Raw genomic sequence first — 14,190 nt, forward strand, 5'->3', positions numbered from 1 at the left:
CTTTTTCTTAGACGTAGTTGTTAATGTGACACGTGAGTCACATCCGCTTCGGACACTTATCTTTACGAAAATGAATCAAACAAAACAAAAAGGAGTCTGAGAGATTCACGTCCTCTCCTCTTTCCTCCGACACAAAAGGTCGCAGTCATGCCATGCGACGCCGTTTTGATTCTCATCACTGTAGTTTCCGTCCTTTGCCTTTGGTTCATCCGGATTTACACTAAACCTAAACATCCGCCATTGCCGCCGGGTCCTCGAGGTCATCTGGATCTCGCCCAAAAGTACGGTCCCGTCTTCAAACTCCGAAGCGGCGCCAAAACCTCCGTCGTCGTCACTTCTCCGGCGGTGGCGCGTGAGATCCTGAAGACCCATGACGTCACTTTCGCCAACCGTGACATCCCCGCCACGGCCATGATCGTCTCGTACGGGGGTCTGAACTTAGCTTGGTCTCCGTACGGACAAGAGTGGCGGATGCTGAGGAAAGTCTGTGTTCACAGGCTGCTGAGTAACGCCACGTTGGATTCCTTCTACGACCTCCGCCGCCGCGAGGTCCGCCAGACGGTCCGGTACTTGTCGGGTCGGGCCCAGGTCGGGTCGCCGGTCAACCTAGGAGAACAGATATTTCTGACGCTACTAAACGTCATGACACAGATGCTGTGGGGTGCGACGGTCGTGGGCGGAGAGAGGGAGAGTGTTGCATCTGAGTTCAAGGAGTTGTTGTCGGAGATCGTGGATTTGGTGGGTCGACCCAATATTTCGGATTTCTTTCCCGGTTTAAGCCGGTTCGATATTCAGGGTCTGGTTAAGCAGATGCGTGGCCTGGTCCAACGGCTTGACCGGATTTTTGATCGGGTAATTGATCAACGGCTGAGGATGGATGGACAGGGTGAAAGGGACGGCGAGGATTTCTTGCAATTTTTGTTGAAGCTGAAGGATGAAGATGAAACTACGCCTTTGTCCCTCAACAATGTGAAGGCCGTGCTTATGGTACGTACATAATACATTCACTTATACATAATTCATTCTCTCTTTATAATATATATATATATATATATATATATATATAACTGGATTATAATAGAAATGTTTTATTATATAATCTATAAGGGAAATATCACAAAAATCTATTTGAATTTTTTTTTTCTTAGGACATGGTGATTGGAGGTACGCAGACATCTTCAAGCACGATAGAATTCGCAATGGCCGAACTTATAAACAGGCCGGAGTTGATGAAGAAAGTTCAACAAGAAGTGGACGAAGTTGTGAGCAAAGGCAACATCGTAGAAGAATCCCACATCGGAAAGTTCCCATACTTACTAGCCGTAATGAAAGAAACCCTTAGGCTTTACCCGGCAAGTCCTCTCCTTATCCCTCACAGGCCGAGCGAAACCACCGTCGTCGCCGGCTACACCATCCCGAAAGATTGCAAGGTCTCCTTCAACGTGTGGGCAATTCATAGAGATCCGAGTCTGTGGCATGATCCGTTAGAGTTCAATCCTTCTAGATTTCTCGACAAGTCATACGATTTCAAAGGAAATGACTACGGTTATCTACCGTTCGGGTCGGGGAGGAGAATGTGCGCGGGCGTAGTTATGGCCGAGAGGATGATCTTGTACAATCTCGCGACGCTCCTCCATTCGTTTGATTGGAAGGTTCCGGACGGACAAAGGTTAGTGGTCGAAGAGAAATTCGGACCGACGTTGTGTCTGAAGGATCCGCTCGTGGTTCTACCTATGCCAAGGCTGTCCGATCCGAAGCTTTATCTGTGAGGGTGGAGTTTTGTGTGTGGTCCGACCTCTAAATGGATTTTTTTTTTTTCGAAGTCTGTCAATAACTTTGTATGTAATGTGAAGTGAAATCTATGGCTTTAGCTTGTAACGATGTGATTATTTCCACGTCAGCTTTAACTAGATTCTATTTTGTGCATTTATTAGTGATGATATAATTACAATCGATGTACATGATTGGATTTCAACATTTCGAATTCGGGTTTGCGTTCAAGAATCAAGATCGTTATCGAAATGGGAAAATTCTTTTGTTTTGGTTATGTTTTCCGGTTTAAAGATGTTTCTAAACCGGTTTTGGTTAGGCTATGTTCGGTTCGGTCTTTTTACATTTTTTGACCGAACCGAAATTGCTTTCCCCTTTTGCTGCTTTTTCTCGTTTTCCGGCGCAAAATGTGGAGTGTCTGTTCGGCTGTTGACTCCGTGGAAGTTCTCCGGCGACGATGAATCTCTTCGTTGCTGTCTCCTCCGCCGCCGTCCTCCTCATCTCCGCCGGATTTCTTCCTCGGCTTAATGATTTCTGTAATTATTGGCTTCTTCCGATTGCTCCGTAGCTTCTCTACGTGTTCGTTTGCTTGTTTTGTCATCGTGGTTGAGCTTGATCATGTTTCTGGGGACCGATGATTGAATTGAATGATATTGATCGGATTTGTGCTCACAGATTGGTCAACTCTGAAGTCTCTGATTCCACCGGCAAGGATGGTGGCGGATTTGGTAGTGAGAAATGGAACAATCTTCACAAGCGACGATGCTCTGCTGTTCACAGATTCCATGGCGATTCGAAATGGGAGGATTTTACGAGTCGGGAGCTTTTCTTCAATTCAGGTTCACTTTGCTGTATACTCTTTTTCTGCTTTTTCGCGTTTCAAGCTATAGCGAGGTCGGATTTAGGGGGCAATTAATGTTCCGGACATCATAAGATTGCAAAATTACAAGTTTATCTGTAGAATGGATTCCGAGGTGTTCAACTCATGCTGCTTTCGCCCTTCATGGTCTGTATTGAATTTCATTTCCCCAACATAAGATAGTTCTTCAAGTTGGTATAAGGTTGTATGCCACTTTTAGATTGCCAAATTACTTCAAATATCTCATTTCTGCGACCCGGAAGACTGATAATCAATGTTCTCGTATATGAAGGATTTGGTGGGAGATGGTACTGTGGAGGTGAATTTGGAGGGGAAGGCTGTGGTGCCTGGATTTATTGATTCACATGTTCACTTGATCGCCGGGGGATTGCAGGTGATGACGCTGTACACTTGTTTCTTGTTTTTTTTTCTGTTCATACTGACAAAATTTCCGAGTTCGACTGAGCGTAGATGATACGGAGGGATTTAGCACGATAATTGAGCATTCGATTCGATACATTTAGACTTGAGTATTCTATGTTGTTTAGCTTGTTTGTTTTTTTCAGTTTCTGCCTGAATTTGTGTACTTTTAGTGGCAAGCAGATGGTGCAGGTTGAACTTCGAGGGGTAAATCAGAAGGATGAGTTTGTTAAGAGGGTGAAGGAAGCAGTGCAAAGTAACTTCTTTCATTTCATCAGAGTACTTAATATTGTGCATAGCCGGAAAGAAATCATATTAGTGCTACTCTTTAAGTTACAGGGGTCTATCTACTGGTCAATGTAGTCATAGTGCAATGAGCATTTTTTCTGTTTAAGTCGGTAGCTTTCTTAGTAGGTCCAGGGTACTAAACTGATTAGACAATGTAATCTGTGAATGCCTCTGGATAAACATAACCAGCTGCAAAACATGGCTCCTGGATTCTGGGTGGTGGATGGAACAATGATTTCTGGGGTGGAGAATTGCCCTCTGCAACATGGATTGATGACATCTCTCCTCACAATCCTGTAAGAAATGAAATTTGCTTATATATTGTGTTCATCAATTTTTTACGTGATCATCTTAATTTTTATGCATGTAGGTTTGGTTAATTAGGATGGATGGCCACATGGCCTTGGCGAATTCTGTCACACTTAAGATTGCTGGGATTACGAATCTAACTGAAGATCCTCTTGGTGGTACAATTATGAGAACATCAAGTCGTGGTAATGTTCATTTACGTGCCAATATATTTTCACATAATGTTATGTTTTGTTTGTCGACAAAAACTTGTGCTCATATTTTTAATAGTTGAAATTGTATACACAGATTTCTATGTGATGTGTATATGCTAATATATGTTGGACCCTTTTGTTTCAAATCTATTTGTGTGTTCATGCAGAGCCAACAGGTCTTTTGATCGATGCTGCAATGGAGCTTGTATCCCCATGGATTCCAGAAGTATCGGTGAATCAGCGTAGGGAAGCTCTTGTTAGAGTTAGCAAATATGCATTGGCAAGAGGGGTGACGACTGTTATTGATGTGGGAAGATACTATCCTGGCACTACAGATGAGCTGTCCTGGGAAGACTTTTCAGGTCTCAGTAAAAATCTTCAGAAAACAGCAATAAATCATTTCATTGACTAGTTTGGGACATGCCATGAGATTCATACTTATTTGCCACTCACATACAAAAATTCTAAGTCTGACATGATGACAAAGGACCGGAATATGTGTCAGTTTGTGCATATTTATGTTAAATACGGTTTCTGTAGTACTTATAAGCTTTTCATTTTCATAGTATAGATGTTTATCAATGGGCTGATTCCTCGAAGAAGATGATGATAAGGGTTTGCTTGTTTTTTCCAATCACGACATGGTCACGCTTATCGGTACGAGTCCTTCTAGAAAACTCGTGTTTCCTTATGAATATAATGAGCATGTAGTTCAAGTATGTTGTACATGCTTTGAGTGTGTTCTCGAATATGTCAAATTGTATTTACACTAGTATCCTGGGTACCATTTCCTTAGTTGTTATAATCATCTATAAATGATATATATAAAAAAATTCAAAATTACTTCGTCCGGAGTTTTCTGTTTTTCCTGCAATGCTTCTTGACTTCTTTGCTCCTTAAATCCTCCTTTTTCTTGTCGCCTTTGCTTGAGTAGTGTTTATTTTGTTCTGTTTTTGTCCTAATTGCCATGTTTTTCACGGTTGTCTTTGTTGATTTGCTATTCTTAGGATTTCGTTAATCAGAAGGGACAGACGTTGAGTGAATGGTTGTATCTGGGTGGTGTCAAAGCATTTTTTGATGGCTCACTGGGTTCAAATAGTGCACTTTTTTACGAGGTAAGAATTATTAGATTCTGTATAAGGAGCCCTCTTCTGTGGTATGCAAGTTGCTGAATTTAGATTTATGTAATCTTTCTAGTTTATGCTGCGGCATCCTTTCACAGACAAATATTTTGTATCATCCATGGATTCTGCATAATAATGTTTGTCTGTCTACATTACACTGTTCATTCTATCTTATTTTCCATGTTTAGCAGCTAACTTATCTCCAACAATATACATTTTTCTGCAGGAATACGCCGATGAACCTAACAATTATGGGTTACAAGTTACAGATCCCGAGAAACTTTCAAACTTGACCATGGCAGCAGATAAATCGGGGCTTCAGGTATTTCCTTGTTTAACTAGTTTCAAATTCGTGTGCGTCAACATGAGAACATTTTAGATATTATTGATTTCCTTTTTGACGTTAACCAGGTCGCTATACATGCTATAGGCGACAAAGCAAATGACATGATCCTTGACATGTATGAAACCGTTGCTGCGACCAATGGAGAGCGCGATAGAAGATTTAGGGTAAGGTTTTGATTCTAGAAGCCTAAAACACATAAATATAACTTACCCAATGTCTTTGGTCTGATAATTTGTTTTGCCTATCTGCGCATAAACTGATATAATGCTTCCAGATTGAACATGCCCAACATCTGGCACCAGGATCAGCAGTTCGGTTTGGTCAGCTGAACATTGTTGCCTCGGTGCAGGTTTGTCACTTCATATCATCTGTCATACGCTAAGCATAAATGCATCACATTTCGAACAGCCACATACACATTTGTAGCCAATTTCCTCGGAGTTTAACATATACATATGGCTCATGAAACAGCCAGACCATTTGCTAGATGATGCAGACTCTGCTGTCAAAAAGCTTGGTCCCGACAGGGCTCAGAAGTCGTCGTATCTGTTCCACTCTCTCTTGTCTGGCAATGCACTCCTGGCGTTTGGCTCAGACTGGCCTGTTAGTACCACACCTTCTATGTTATTAGAAATCAATTTTGTATTTAACTGAAACTCAGAAAAAAGAAAAAAAAACTTATCTTCTTCGTCTCTCTAGGTTGCAGACATCAACCCGTTGCATAGTATCAGAACCGCGATGAAAAGGACGCCCCCCGGATGGACTCATGGTTGGATTCCATCAGAATGCATCTCACTGACCGATGCTCTGACTGGGTAAGCACCTCTGATACTTTACGCTTCTAGAGTTATCATATATATAAAAAAAAGGTCGCAAAATGGACGTATCTTATGTGCAACCGGTCAAATAATGCCTTTCATGGATCGATATGCATATGTACAAAATCAAACAGAATCTAATTAAACTACTAAGGTTTGTGCATGATTTCAAGCCGGTATAACTAACATGTCTCCTTGCAACGGCAGTAGTAACTCGGTAAATTTCGCAGGCACACAATGGGGGCGGCACGAGCAGCCTTTCTGGATAGATATTTGGGATCATTATCTCCCGGGAAACTCGCAGATTTCGTTATACTGTCGACTGATTCATGGGAAGAATTCTCGAAAGAGGGCTCTGCTTCAGTTGTGGCGACTTTCGTAGCGGGAAAAAAGGCGTATCCTTGACATCCCTATCTCATAAACGAGGTATGTGAGATCGATTATGTGTTTGTTGGAATAGTCATCTATATAGCTTTCGTTGTCACCATATCTGTGTAATCCTCGGACAGGGAAAAAAAACACATGGTCTTCTGTTAGATTTGATCTTGTAAGTCGCCGACTTGTTCAATCTTTATGTTTCATCTTGTAAGTTGTAACCAAACCAACCAAAACATTTTTCTCTTCTTTAAATTAGCATTTTCATAATATAAAAAAAAAATATCATCCTGCGAGATGCTCATTGAAGAAGTTGCAGATTATTGTAAATGAGTTTGTTCTTGAAGCTATATTTTTATATGTTGTTGTAAAGTTGAAAGTTTTATTTGAATTTGTATGTGATTGAAGTTTTTAAAATAGATTTTTTTTTAAAAAAAATATTAAATATTTATTTAGATATTTTGGTCAAGATAAAACTTTACTTTTGAATAGTCAAGAGTTTTAATAAACGTTTGCTTAAATTTAATTTCTTTTGGTGTTTTTCATGCAAACATCATTTAAATTATTTTCAAATTGAACTACAATTGAATTATGATGGCTGGCAATTAAAGTGCTTTCTCATCAAGACACTAAATTGGTCCAGCATAATGGCTGACAATTTCGCATTTTGGTTTGGTACGGATTGGATTATTCTCCATTTGATTTTTTACAAATAATATATATCCGTTCGAATTTTAGATCCGATTCAATTCCATTTCTTTTCATATTTGATTGTTATTAATATACTCATTTTAAAAAGAAATTGTTTTCTAGTATTTTAGATTCGATTCAAATTTAAATTTTCAATTGATATTTTATATTAAATTTGATTTAAATACTGTTACTATATATTATTCAAATGAAACAGTCTTCGTTATTGTATATTTGTTTTTTCTTTTTATTGACACATCTTGTGGATGGAGCGTGTTCAAGTCAGCCGTAAATTAAATAACGATCCCTCTGATCTTAAAAAAGATAATATAAAAAACACAACCTCTCCCTCTCCGGCGATCACCGCCATTGGAGACTATGAGCCCTTCGTACTTAGCTCTCGCTTCCTCTGTTCACTCTTACTCTTATCTCTCCTCCGTCCGTAGCCTCGCAACATTCGCGGAATCGCCGTCGTATCCTTCCTCTGCGTCATCGTCTTCGTCGTTTTCCCGCGTTTCCTGCGCCGGCGAATCTCCCGTCTCCGGTGACCTGAACTTTGTTCTCCACCGTGCCCTCGATTCCTCCGGCGTCGCGACCGTACATGCTAGGGTATGTTAAGCAAACAACCATAAGACGTACTGCTTCGTTTCAATCCGATTTCATGGCGGTTATATATATTCTCTTCTTTGCGGTATATTCTCTTCTGTGCTACCGCCTAACTATTAACCGAGTATGATTCAATCTCGTGGTCGATGTTTCGTATTTCGTGATTATCTTCTGTTTTCTCCGTCTTAATCTCCAATTCTAATCGCGGGGATTCTGGAATAAGTTCCATGAATTATTTCCATGTAGCTTGCTTACTCATCTGGGTCTAAAATTCGCTTTCCTTTTTCTTACCAACGCACTCTTGAGTTCGATTATGGAGTCAGATGAAGATTTTGTCTGAGTGTCAAATTGATGGGTTTTGTCCGTGAATCCATGTGACAGGAAGCCAGGCAAGGGTTTCTGAAGCAGATACAAAACTTGACCAGTGTCGAGAGGGAAACCAGCATCGCCATTAACAGGAGAGTCGATTTGGCCACAGCAGCTCTGTTCATCGCGGCAGAGGATGACGCTCTGCTGTCCCATTCTTCGGTTCCCCTCCCCGTCGATGCTTTCGTCGATAGGTTATATGACCTCGTCATCAGTTACATGCGGAGTTACAGTTCTTCCCTCAAATCATCACCAGAGAAGTTTCTCAAGTGCATAGAGACATTTATGTATGTTGACAAGGTACGGTTACTGATTCCACAATGATCAAAATCTCTATGCAATGGAATTTGCAAGAGTTGGGCTTTTCTCAATGGATTACTGCTTTTTTTGGTTGTGATCAGGCCTTCCACAGAACAGATGTGGATCCATCGGATTTGCGACCCCTTTATCTACACTCGGTATTTGATTATATCACGCTTTTGCTCCCGCATTCTCTTGAACGAGAAACATCTTTGCTTAATCAAGAAAACCACTCTCTTTTCACTGGTTTTTGCTGCAGGTTTTGACGCACCGAATGGGCTCGGCTGTGATGCTCTCTCTCATATACACGGAGATACTAAAGACGCTCCGTTCATGGAGTCTGCTTGATTTTGATGTCGAGATATATTTCCCCCACGACCGACTCTCTGTCCCTAGAGGCTATCATAAGCAAAAAAGCAAAGAGTCTGATCAGTCACATATAATAACCGTTCAAGGGTTCCTTGAGGAGGTGCATTCCCTATTTCCAACTGTTTTTACTCGCAGCGTTGAATATATACATTCCGATCTAATTTTATTTTTCGGGCAGACTTTAAAGAGTTTGAAATGTGTTTTCTGGCCATTCCAACACGATCCTCGGAAGAGTCTGTTCCTAAGAGCTGCAGAAGCCGCCACTTATGACAGCCCATCAAACAGCACAGCCGAAAGGTAATATGACTTTTGCATTCGATTCGAATAGCAATGTTGAAAGATTAGATTTCGAGGAAGTTTTTGGTTTGTTTGTTTGGTCCGACATTCGTCTCGTTTTCAGCGGCTCGCAGCTCGCAGCCGCAAAAGCAGCTCGGCATAGGCTGCAACGCGGTGTCTGGACAAACATACGCTTTGGGGACATGAGATGTGCTTTGTCCGGTATTTCTCTAAAAGGGAGTATCCATAAAACAAACAAGTCATGAGCTTTCGAAAAACTTCCGTATAAATATATGAACTTTGGAAACATTGTCATATTCCCTCGACGGCATCATGTGTCTGCAGCCTGCGAACGACTCATTCTATTGGAAACCGACCCGAAGGAGCTGAGAGACTACAGCGTACTTCTTTACCACTGCGGATTCTACAAGGAATCGCTTCAATACCTTCAGCTTTATCGGGAATCCGAGGTTTGTTTCTTCTTCCGATGGATCCATCCATCCATCTCTTTCTCTCTGTAACTGGAGAAGAAGAACCTTGCAGGATGTGACGAAAACTGCAGAAAAAGAGGCGGAGGATAACCTGATGGTCCGTCTCAAACTTATATCGATGGAGGACGGCTGGAGCAGCGCTTCTTCTTACCGCAACAACTCTCTCTCCGACAACTCCGAACCTTGGTAATTTTTATACACACACACATATATATATAAATTGTATCATATTTTATGTTTACTTATTATATAAACTTTTGCCGTCTGATTAGAATATACTCTGCATAATTATCAATCCCTATTATAATTCCTTTGTACCTTACCATTTTTCCCGGTCTTATAATATATCTAGCGGTGTCAATCGGGCTGTCCGACCCCGTACTCGGTCCGAAGGTTTCGGACTGACTCGATTTTTTTCGGACCTAAATCATCCAGCCCGAAATCTGACCCTCTAAACTTCGGGGTTGAGTTTGGGCAGAATCTAAATTTGTTCTTTAAATTTTATTTTTTATTTTATAATAACTTTAAAACAAAATGGACTTTCGGAGTGATCCGAAACCGATCTGTGTCCGATTCAAAAGTCTAAATTTTTTTTGGCCTAAATATCTCATTCCAAAATCCGTTATTTTTAAAGTCTGGACCAGGATTCGGGTTTCTGGTTAAAATTGGCACCCGTAATATATCTTTATCCCTGTTTGTAACCTATCTTTTTAATTTCTCTATTTGTATATATACACTGTTTTGTCGGAATCACGTCTGTCCTTGAGTGGTCCGCAAACGTGATGGCAAATTAACAAATGAACAAATTTCGAAATACAAAACCAAACCCAAAAAAAATGGAAGTAGACGTTACATACTACGGGAAAAAGTGATATATGAGAAATATTATTTAAGAATAATCTATTAAAATAATATAATATTCTGAATAAACAAATAGTTACGGTACGATCTTGAGGTCACCAATCACCATATGTACATACTGTTCTTTCATGTTGAATCCAAACAACACGGAGAAAAAAAATAAAACGATAACCTTTTTTGTTACAAAAAAAAAAGAATCAAACTCTCTATTAATACAAAGACCCGGAGAATTTGGTTAAATCTTAAATTTACAACATTTCTTTGTGAAAGTTGCAAAACAACCCCGTTACTTTCTAATGGTGCTAACAAAACCCTGTACCCTCTTTGCAGAAGCTTTTCTTTTGTAATAAATTGTGGTAACATGTCAATTTTGGCTGAATTCTGCAACTGACGTCAACTCGGAAACCTAATTTCCCTTCTCCAAATCCTCTGGAGTTCCGTTGCCTTCTCGGACAAGCTAGGGTAAGGCCGTTCGTTTCTTGTACATCAAGTATCTTCTTCGAAGACTCTGAAGATGAAATCCCGGAAACGTCTCGAGTACTGCCTTGGATCGACGGCTGAGATCGAAGTCGGGTCGAAATGCATCGATTTGTAGGCGTGTTCGAGCTTCTTGCTGATATCGTAGTCTTGGAGGATGTCGATTATGCCAAAGTAGAGAATCACGTCGTAGAATTCCCCCGCCGGCTCCCCGACAAGCTGAGTCTCGCCGTCGTTTCTTCTTGTCGTTCTTTCAACTCTCGCCGGCATGTTGATACCTAACTTAATCGACGCTAACCTGAACGGTCCAAACGGAAAGACTGAGAACTGAATATGAAAGACGTAAAATGTATCTATATTTTAATGGTCGGGATTCGCTTCTACCTGCTGGCATCAAGAAGAAACCGATCCATTTCTGCTCGGGAGAGACGAGGGACGTTTCCTGTTGGATAGATCGCGAAGTTATTTCAATCTTCCTATCAATCTTTTTCGTATTTTTGGGTGCGGAATACATGAAGATGAGTATCAGATGCGACGAGAAATACCAGTGGGAGTTCGGGCGCCGGAAGGAGGTGTGGCCGTACCCCTGAAAGAAGATTCTCGAAAGTGCATACCCACCAAAAGACTATAATCCATGATTCTCTCTTGTTCAAGAAACTCGCAGTCTCTGTCGACTTGCCTGCGAAAAAAGGAAGATTTCGGGTTTACTGATCGAGAAGGTAACGGGGGAAACATTGAACGATAAAAGTATCGAGGATTTTTCACCTGCAAAACTCTTGATACCAGTTCTTCTGTAACCGGAACATGAAATTCAGATCAAGGTCTTTGAGCGTCGAAACAACAGCTTCATATGTCGTGTTTGGATCGATTTCAGACTCGTGTTTCGTCGTTAAACGTCCATGGGAGGATCCCTTAAGGTCAAACCGCCTATGGATCGAATACTCGGTACAGAAGAGGTTCCCCATTATCACAAACCGGACCTGACATATGCCATCCTCCATCAGTACAGAACAAAACTGAGGTCTGGAAGGTTAACAAAGATAGATAAGAACACAAGTTCTGAAAATAGTTTCGGCTTTCGGATTTAACCTTCTTTTGTGCAGTGCCCGTCAGTTTCACACAATGAAGACCAAAGAACTTAGTAACTAAAGTGTTCTCACATGCTCTGACATGATTGTAGTAGGCCGGAAGCATCCTTATAAGCACCTGTTATCACATCAGGATTGAGTAAAAACAGATCATTTATTACAAAAAAATCGGAAATTAGAACCCGGGATTCAGTTGGAAACACTTACTTTTGTTTCAGCCTTCTTCATCGTCTTAATCATGTAACGGTCATCGTTGGTTAAGTAGAAAAAGCTTCCGCTTTTCCCGGGAGAAGACAGTTCCCTAAGGGCATCGTTCCCACAAATCGATATCATATAATCAGCTGCGTCCACGTTGAACAATTTCCGCAGAGTCCTGAGAATACAAGACTCTTATCAACCCTCAAACTCGATACCGAGCAAGTGAAGGGCGGTGACTAAGTCCTGTTTTTTCGGGTTTTTACTGACCTGAAAACAACAGGGCAGTAGTCCTTCCATTTAAACTCGCAAGATTGATGTGGAGGAGTGTGTTTGGATCCTTCAGATGGAAATTTTGTCCAAACCTTTTCCTTTGGATCAAAAGCTGAAGCCTTTAGGTCAAGAGAAGTGGTTGGAGCCGGTCTTCCGACAGAATGTCTGTACAGGCAATCAATCACCATGAAAACGAGATATTTAAGACACGTAATTTATCCGCTTCGATCCGAAGAAACTGCTGAATGTATGTATATACCTGATTCCCAGCTGCAAGTTAAGCATGAGATCGTAATTCTTGTGCCCTTTAGAGATGGTCTGTCCTTGCTTCTTAGGAGGCTGTATCCTCAAAGGGCTTAATCTAGTGTTTTCCACTGCCCCAACCGAATCATCCAGCTGAAGATATCCGAACCCGTTCCTCATTTCCACCTCGCCATTGCTTATCCTTCCATCCACCGATCTCCTTCTCGGCCGGTTATTCTCATTCTTTGCCCTATTCCCACTCTGCTCCGTCCCATACCATACCGGCATCTTCTGAGAAGGCAACACCGGGATTCTGTCACATTGGCTGACAATGCATTCGATCAGATCGACGTAAAACACCTGTTGTGGATCCCAATCCAAGTTTCCCGAAGAAGAACCGGAAGGGTAGTAAGTTCCATTCTGTTCTTTCGGATCTTTGCTCCAAACACCGACGTAGAAACTCCCATCTGCCCATCGGAACGTGCCATTACCTTTAGGAGCACCATCTTCCCAGAATCCATCGTAGCGGTTCCCGTTACTCCATATCATTGTACCATTCCCATTCATAATCCCGTTTTTCCATTGACCGATGTAGTGGTTGCCGTTCTTCCATTGGTACCTTCCATGCCCATCCTGCAGCCCTCTCCTCCATTCTCCTTCATAGCAATCTCCATTGACATAGCTCTTTGTTCCTTGCCCGTGTCTGAGATTCATGACCCAAGATCCTCTATACGTATCACCGGATGAACCAATGTAAGTACCTGTTGTAACCCAAGAGATGCACCAGGGCTTAAGCAAAGATTAAAATGAAATTCATAAAAAGAAAAGTCATAAAGTTCCTCCATATAACACCCCTGAAACAAAAAAGGTAGATATCGAGACACAAGATTCAATCTGGAAAATGCTACCCCCTCTCAATGTAATCTTCCATGTTCATCACTAGCGGCAAGCGTTTGACATAATCTAGGCGAAAACCAGTTCAGATTACAAATGCATACGAGTTTTGATCCTAAACATATCTATCTTTGCCAAAATTTCCTTCTCTCTTTCATCACAAACACAAAAAGCTTTCAACATTCGATCAAGCACTGCAGATTCGTCATTCATATGGAAGAATTTCGCCTCAAAGTATTAAAATTCAGACTGATATTGTCAATCCCCGACACGCCTATTCACGGAGACAACCAAAACCAAACATGAACATGGAATGGAAAGAAAAAAACCCCGACATTGAAGCCTTATCATACCTTTTCCATCCATGTATCCGTTCTTGAAATCACCCTCGTATGTTGCACCACTGGGCCAACTGAAGCGACCTTTCCCCATCGTCTTCCCTCTGTGCCATTCTCCGACATACATACACCCATCGGTCCAAAGATACTTACCATGTCCATGGGGAATATTATCCCTCCATTGCCCCGTGTAGAAATCCCCGCTCGGAAGTCGACAGTT

General features: G+C 41.4%; 4 protein-coding genes across 6 annotated transcripts in view; 3 read left to right on the forward strand and 1 right to left on the reverse strand.

Annotated features, from left to right (window-relative positions):
- Nucleotides 1–147: 147 nt before the first annotated feature.
- Nucleotides 148–1,953, forward strand: LOC104827441 (flavonoid 3'-monooxygenase-like). The gene is made up of 2 exons (XM_010560613.1): nt 148–987; nt 1,149–1,953. The coding sequence occupies exons 1-2, from the start codon at nt 148–150 to the stop codon at nt 1,767–1,769; spliced, it is 1,461 nt and encodes a 486-aa protein (XP_010558915.1). The 3' UTR covers nt 1,770–1,953.
- Nucleotides 1,954–2,142: 189 nt separating this feature from the next.
- On the forward strand, nt 2,143–6,758 carry LOC104826726 (putative amidohydrolase YtcJ). Its single transcript, XM_010559559.2, has 15 exons — nt 2,143–2,306; nt 2,446–2,609; nt 2,922–3,023; nt 3,233–3,305; nt 3,527–3,633; nt 3,708–3,831; nt 4,008–4,202; nt 4,412–4,497; nt 4,848–4,955; nt 5,191–5,286; nt 5,376–5,474; nt 5,585–5,659; nt 5,782–5,913; nt 6,010–6,125; nt 6,359–6,758. Exons 1-15 carry the CDS (start codon nt 2,228–2,230, stop codon nt 6,531–6,533), a joined length of 1,731 nt encoding a protein of 576 aa, XP_010557861.1. The 5' UTR covers nt 2,143–2,227; the 3' UTR covers nt 6,534–6,758.
- Nucleotides 6,759–7,499: 741 nt separating this feature from the next.
- LOC104826727 lies at nt 7,500–9,941 on the forward strand. Of its 3 annotated transcripts, none has more exons than XM_010559562.2 (8): nt 7,500–7,802; nt 8,181–8,465; nt 8,567–8,623; nt 8,725–8,934; nt 9,067–9,131; nt 9,235–9,332; nt 9,456–9,580; nt 9,654–9,941. In XM_010559562.2, exons 1-8 carry the CDS (start codon nt 7,572–7,574, stop codon nt 9,789–9,791), a joined length of 1,209 nt encoding a protein of 402 aa, XP_010557864.1. In that variant the 5' UTR covers nt 7,500–7,571; the 3' UTR covers nt 9,792–9,941. The 3 variants fall into 3 exon arrangements, with proteins under 3 accessions (XP_010557864.1, XP_010557863.1, XP_010557866.1); XM_010559561.2 differs by having other exon boundaries at nt 7,501–7,802; nt 9,013–9,131; XM_010559564.2 differs by having other exon boundaries at nt 7,802–7,884; nt 9,013–9,131.
- Nucleotides 9,942–10,551: 610 nt separating this feature from the next.
- LOC104826728 (phosphatidylinositol 4-phosphate 5-kinase 6) overlaps nt 10,552–14,190 on the reverse strand; it is a 4,616-nt gene continuing 977 nt past the window's right edge. Inside the window, exons 2-10 of the mRNA XM_019204042.1 lie at nt 13,986–14,180; nt 12,755–13,499; nt 12,493–12,660; nt 12,235–12,400; nt 12,029–12,145; nt 11,705–11,919; nt 11,485–11,618; nt 11,324–11,381; nt 10,552–11,237 (exon numbers count right to left, since the gene is read on the reverse strand). Coding sequence (XP_019059587.1) covers nt 10,949–11,237; nt 11,324–11,381; nt 11,485–11,618; nt 11,705–11,919; nt 12,029–12,145; nt 12,235–12,400; nt 12,493–12,660; nt 12,755–13,499; nt 13,986–14,180 — 2,087 coding nt within the window. The 3' untranslated portion in view covers nt 10,552–10,948. The remainder of the gene's footprint in view (nt 11,238–11,323; nt 11,382–11,484; nt 11,619–11,704; nt 11,920–12,028; nt 12,146–12,234; nt 12,401–12,492; nt 12,661–12,754; nt 13,500–13,985; nt 14,181–14,190) is intronic.

The sequence above is a fragment of the Tarenaya hassleriana genome, unplaced genomic scaffold, assembly GCF_000463585.1.
Source record: "Tarenaya hassleriana unplaced genomic scaffold, ASM46358v1 Cleome5, whole genome shotgun sequence".
In the NCBI taxonomy this organism is placed as follows: Eukaryota; Viridiplantae; Streptophyta; class Magnoliopsida; order Brassicales; family Cleomaceae; genus Tarenaya; species Tarenaya hassleriana.

What these genes read in the sequence shown, in the direction of transcription:
- LOC104826727 (XM_010559561.2), top strand. Translation starts at nt 7,572, where the DNA reads ATGAGCCCTTCGTACTTAGCTCTCGCTTCCTCTGTTCACTCTTACTCT. An exon ending in GACCCCTTTATCTACACTCG is followed by an intron (nt 8,624 to 8,724) that starts GTATTTGATTAT and finishes TTTTTGCTGCAG; the next exon opens with GTTTTGACGCACCGAATGGG. An exon ending in TCAAACAGCACAGCCGAAAG is followed by an intron (nt 9,132 to 9,234) that starts GTAATATGACTT and finishes TCTCGTTTTCAG; the next exon opens with CGGCTCGCAGCTCGCAGCCG.
- LOC104826726 (XM_010559559.2), top strand. Translation starts at nt 2,228, where the DNA reads ATGAATCTCTTCGTTGCTGTCTCCTCCGCCGCCGTCCTCCTCATCTCC. An exon ending in GGTGAAGGAAGCAGTGCAAA is followed by an intron (nt 3,306 to 3,526) that starts GTAACTTCTTTC and finishes AAACATAACCAG; the next exon opens with CTGCAAAACATGGCTCCTGG. An exon ending in ATAGTGCACTTTTTTACGAG is followed by an intron (nt 4,956 to 5,190) that starts GTAAGAATTATT and finishes ATTTTTCTGCAG; the next exon opens with GAATACGCCGATGAACCTAA.
- LOC104827441 (XM_010560613.1), top strand. Translation starts at nt 148, where the DNA reads ATGCCATGCGACGCCGTTTTGATTCTCATCACTGTAGTTTCCGTCCTT. An exon ending in ATGTGAAGGCCGTGCTTATG is followed by an intron (nt 988 to 1,148) that starts GTACGTACATAA and finishes TTTTTTTCTTAG; the next exon opens with GACATGGTGATTGGAGGTAC.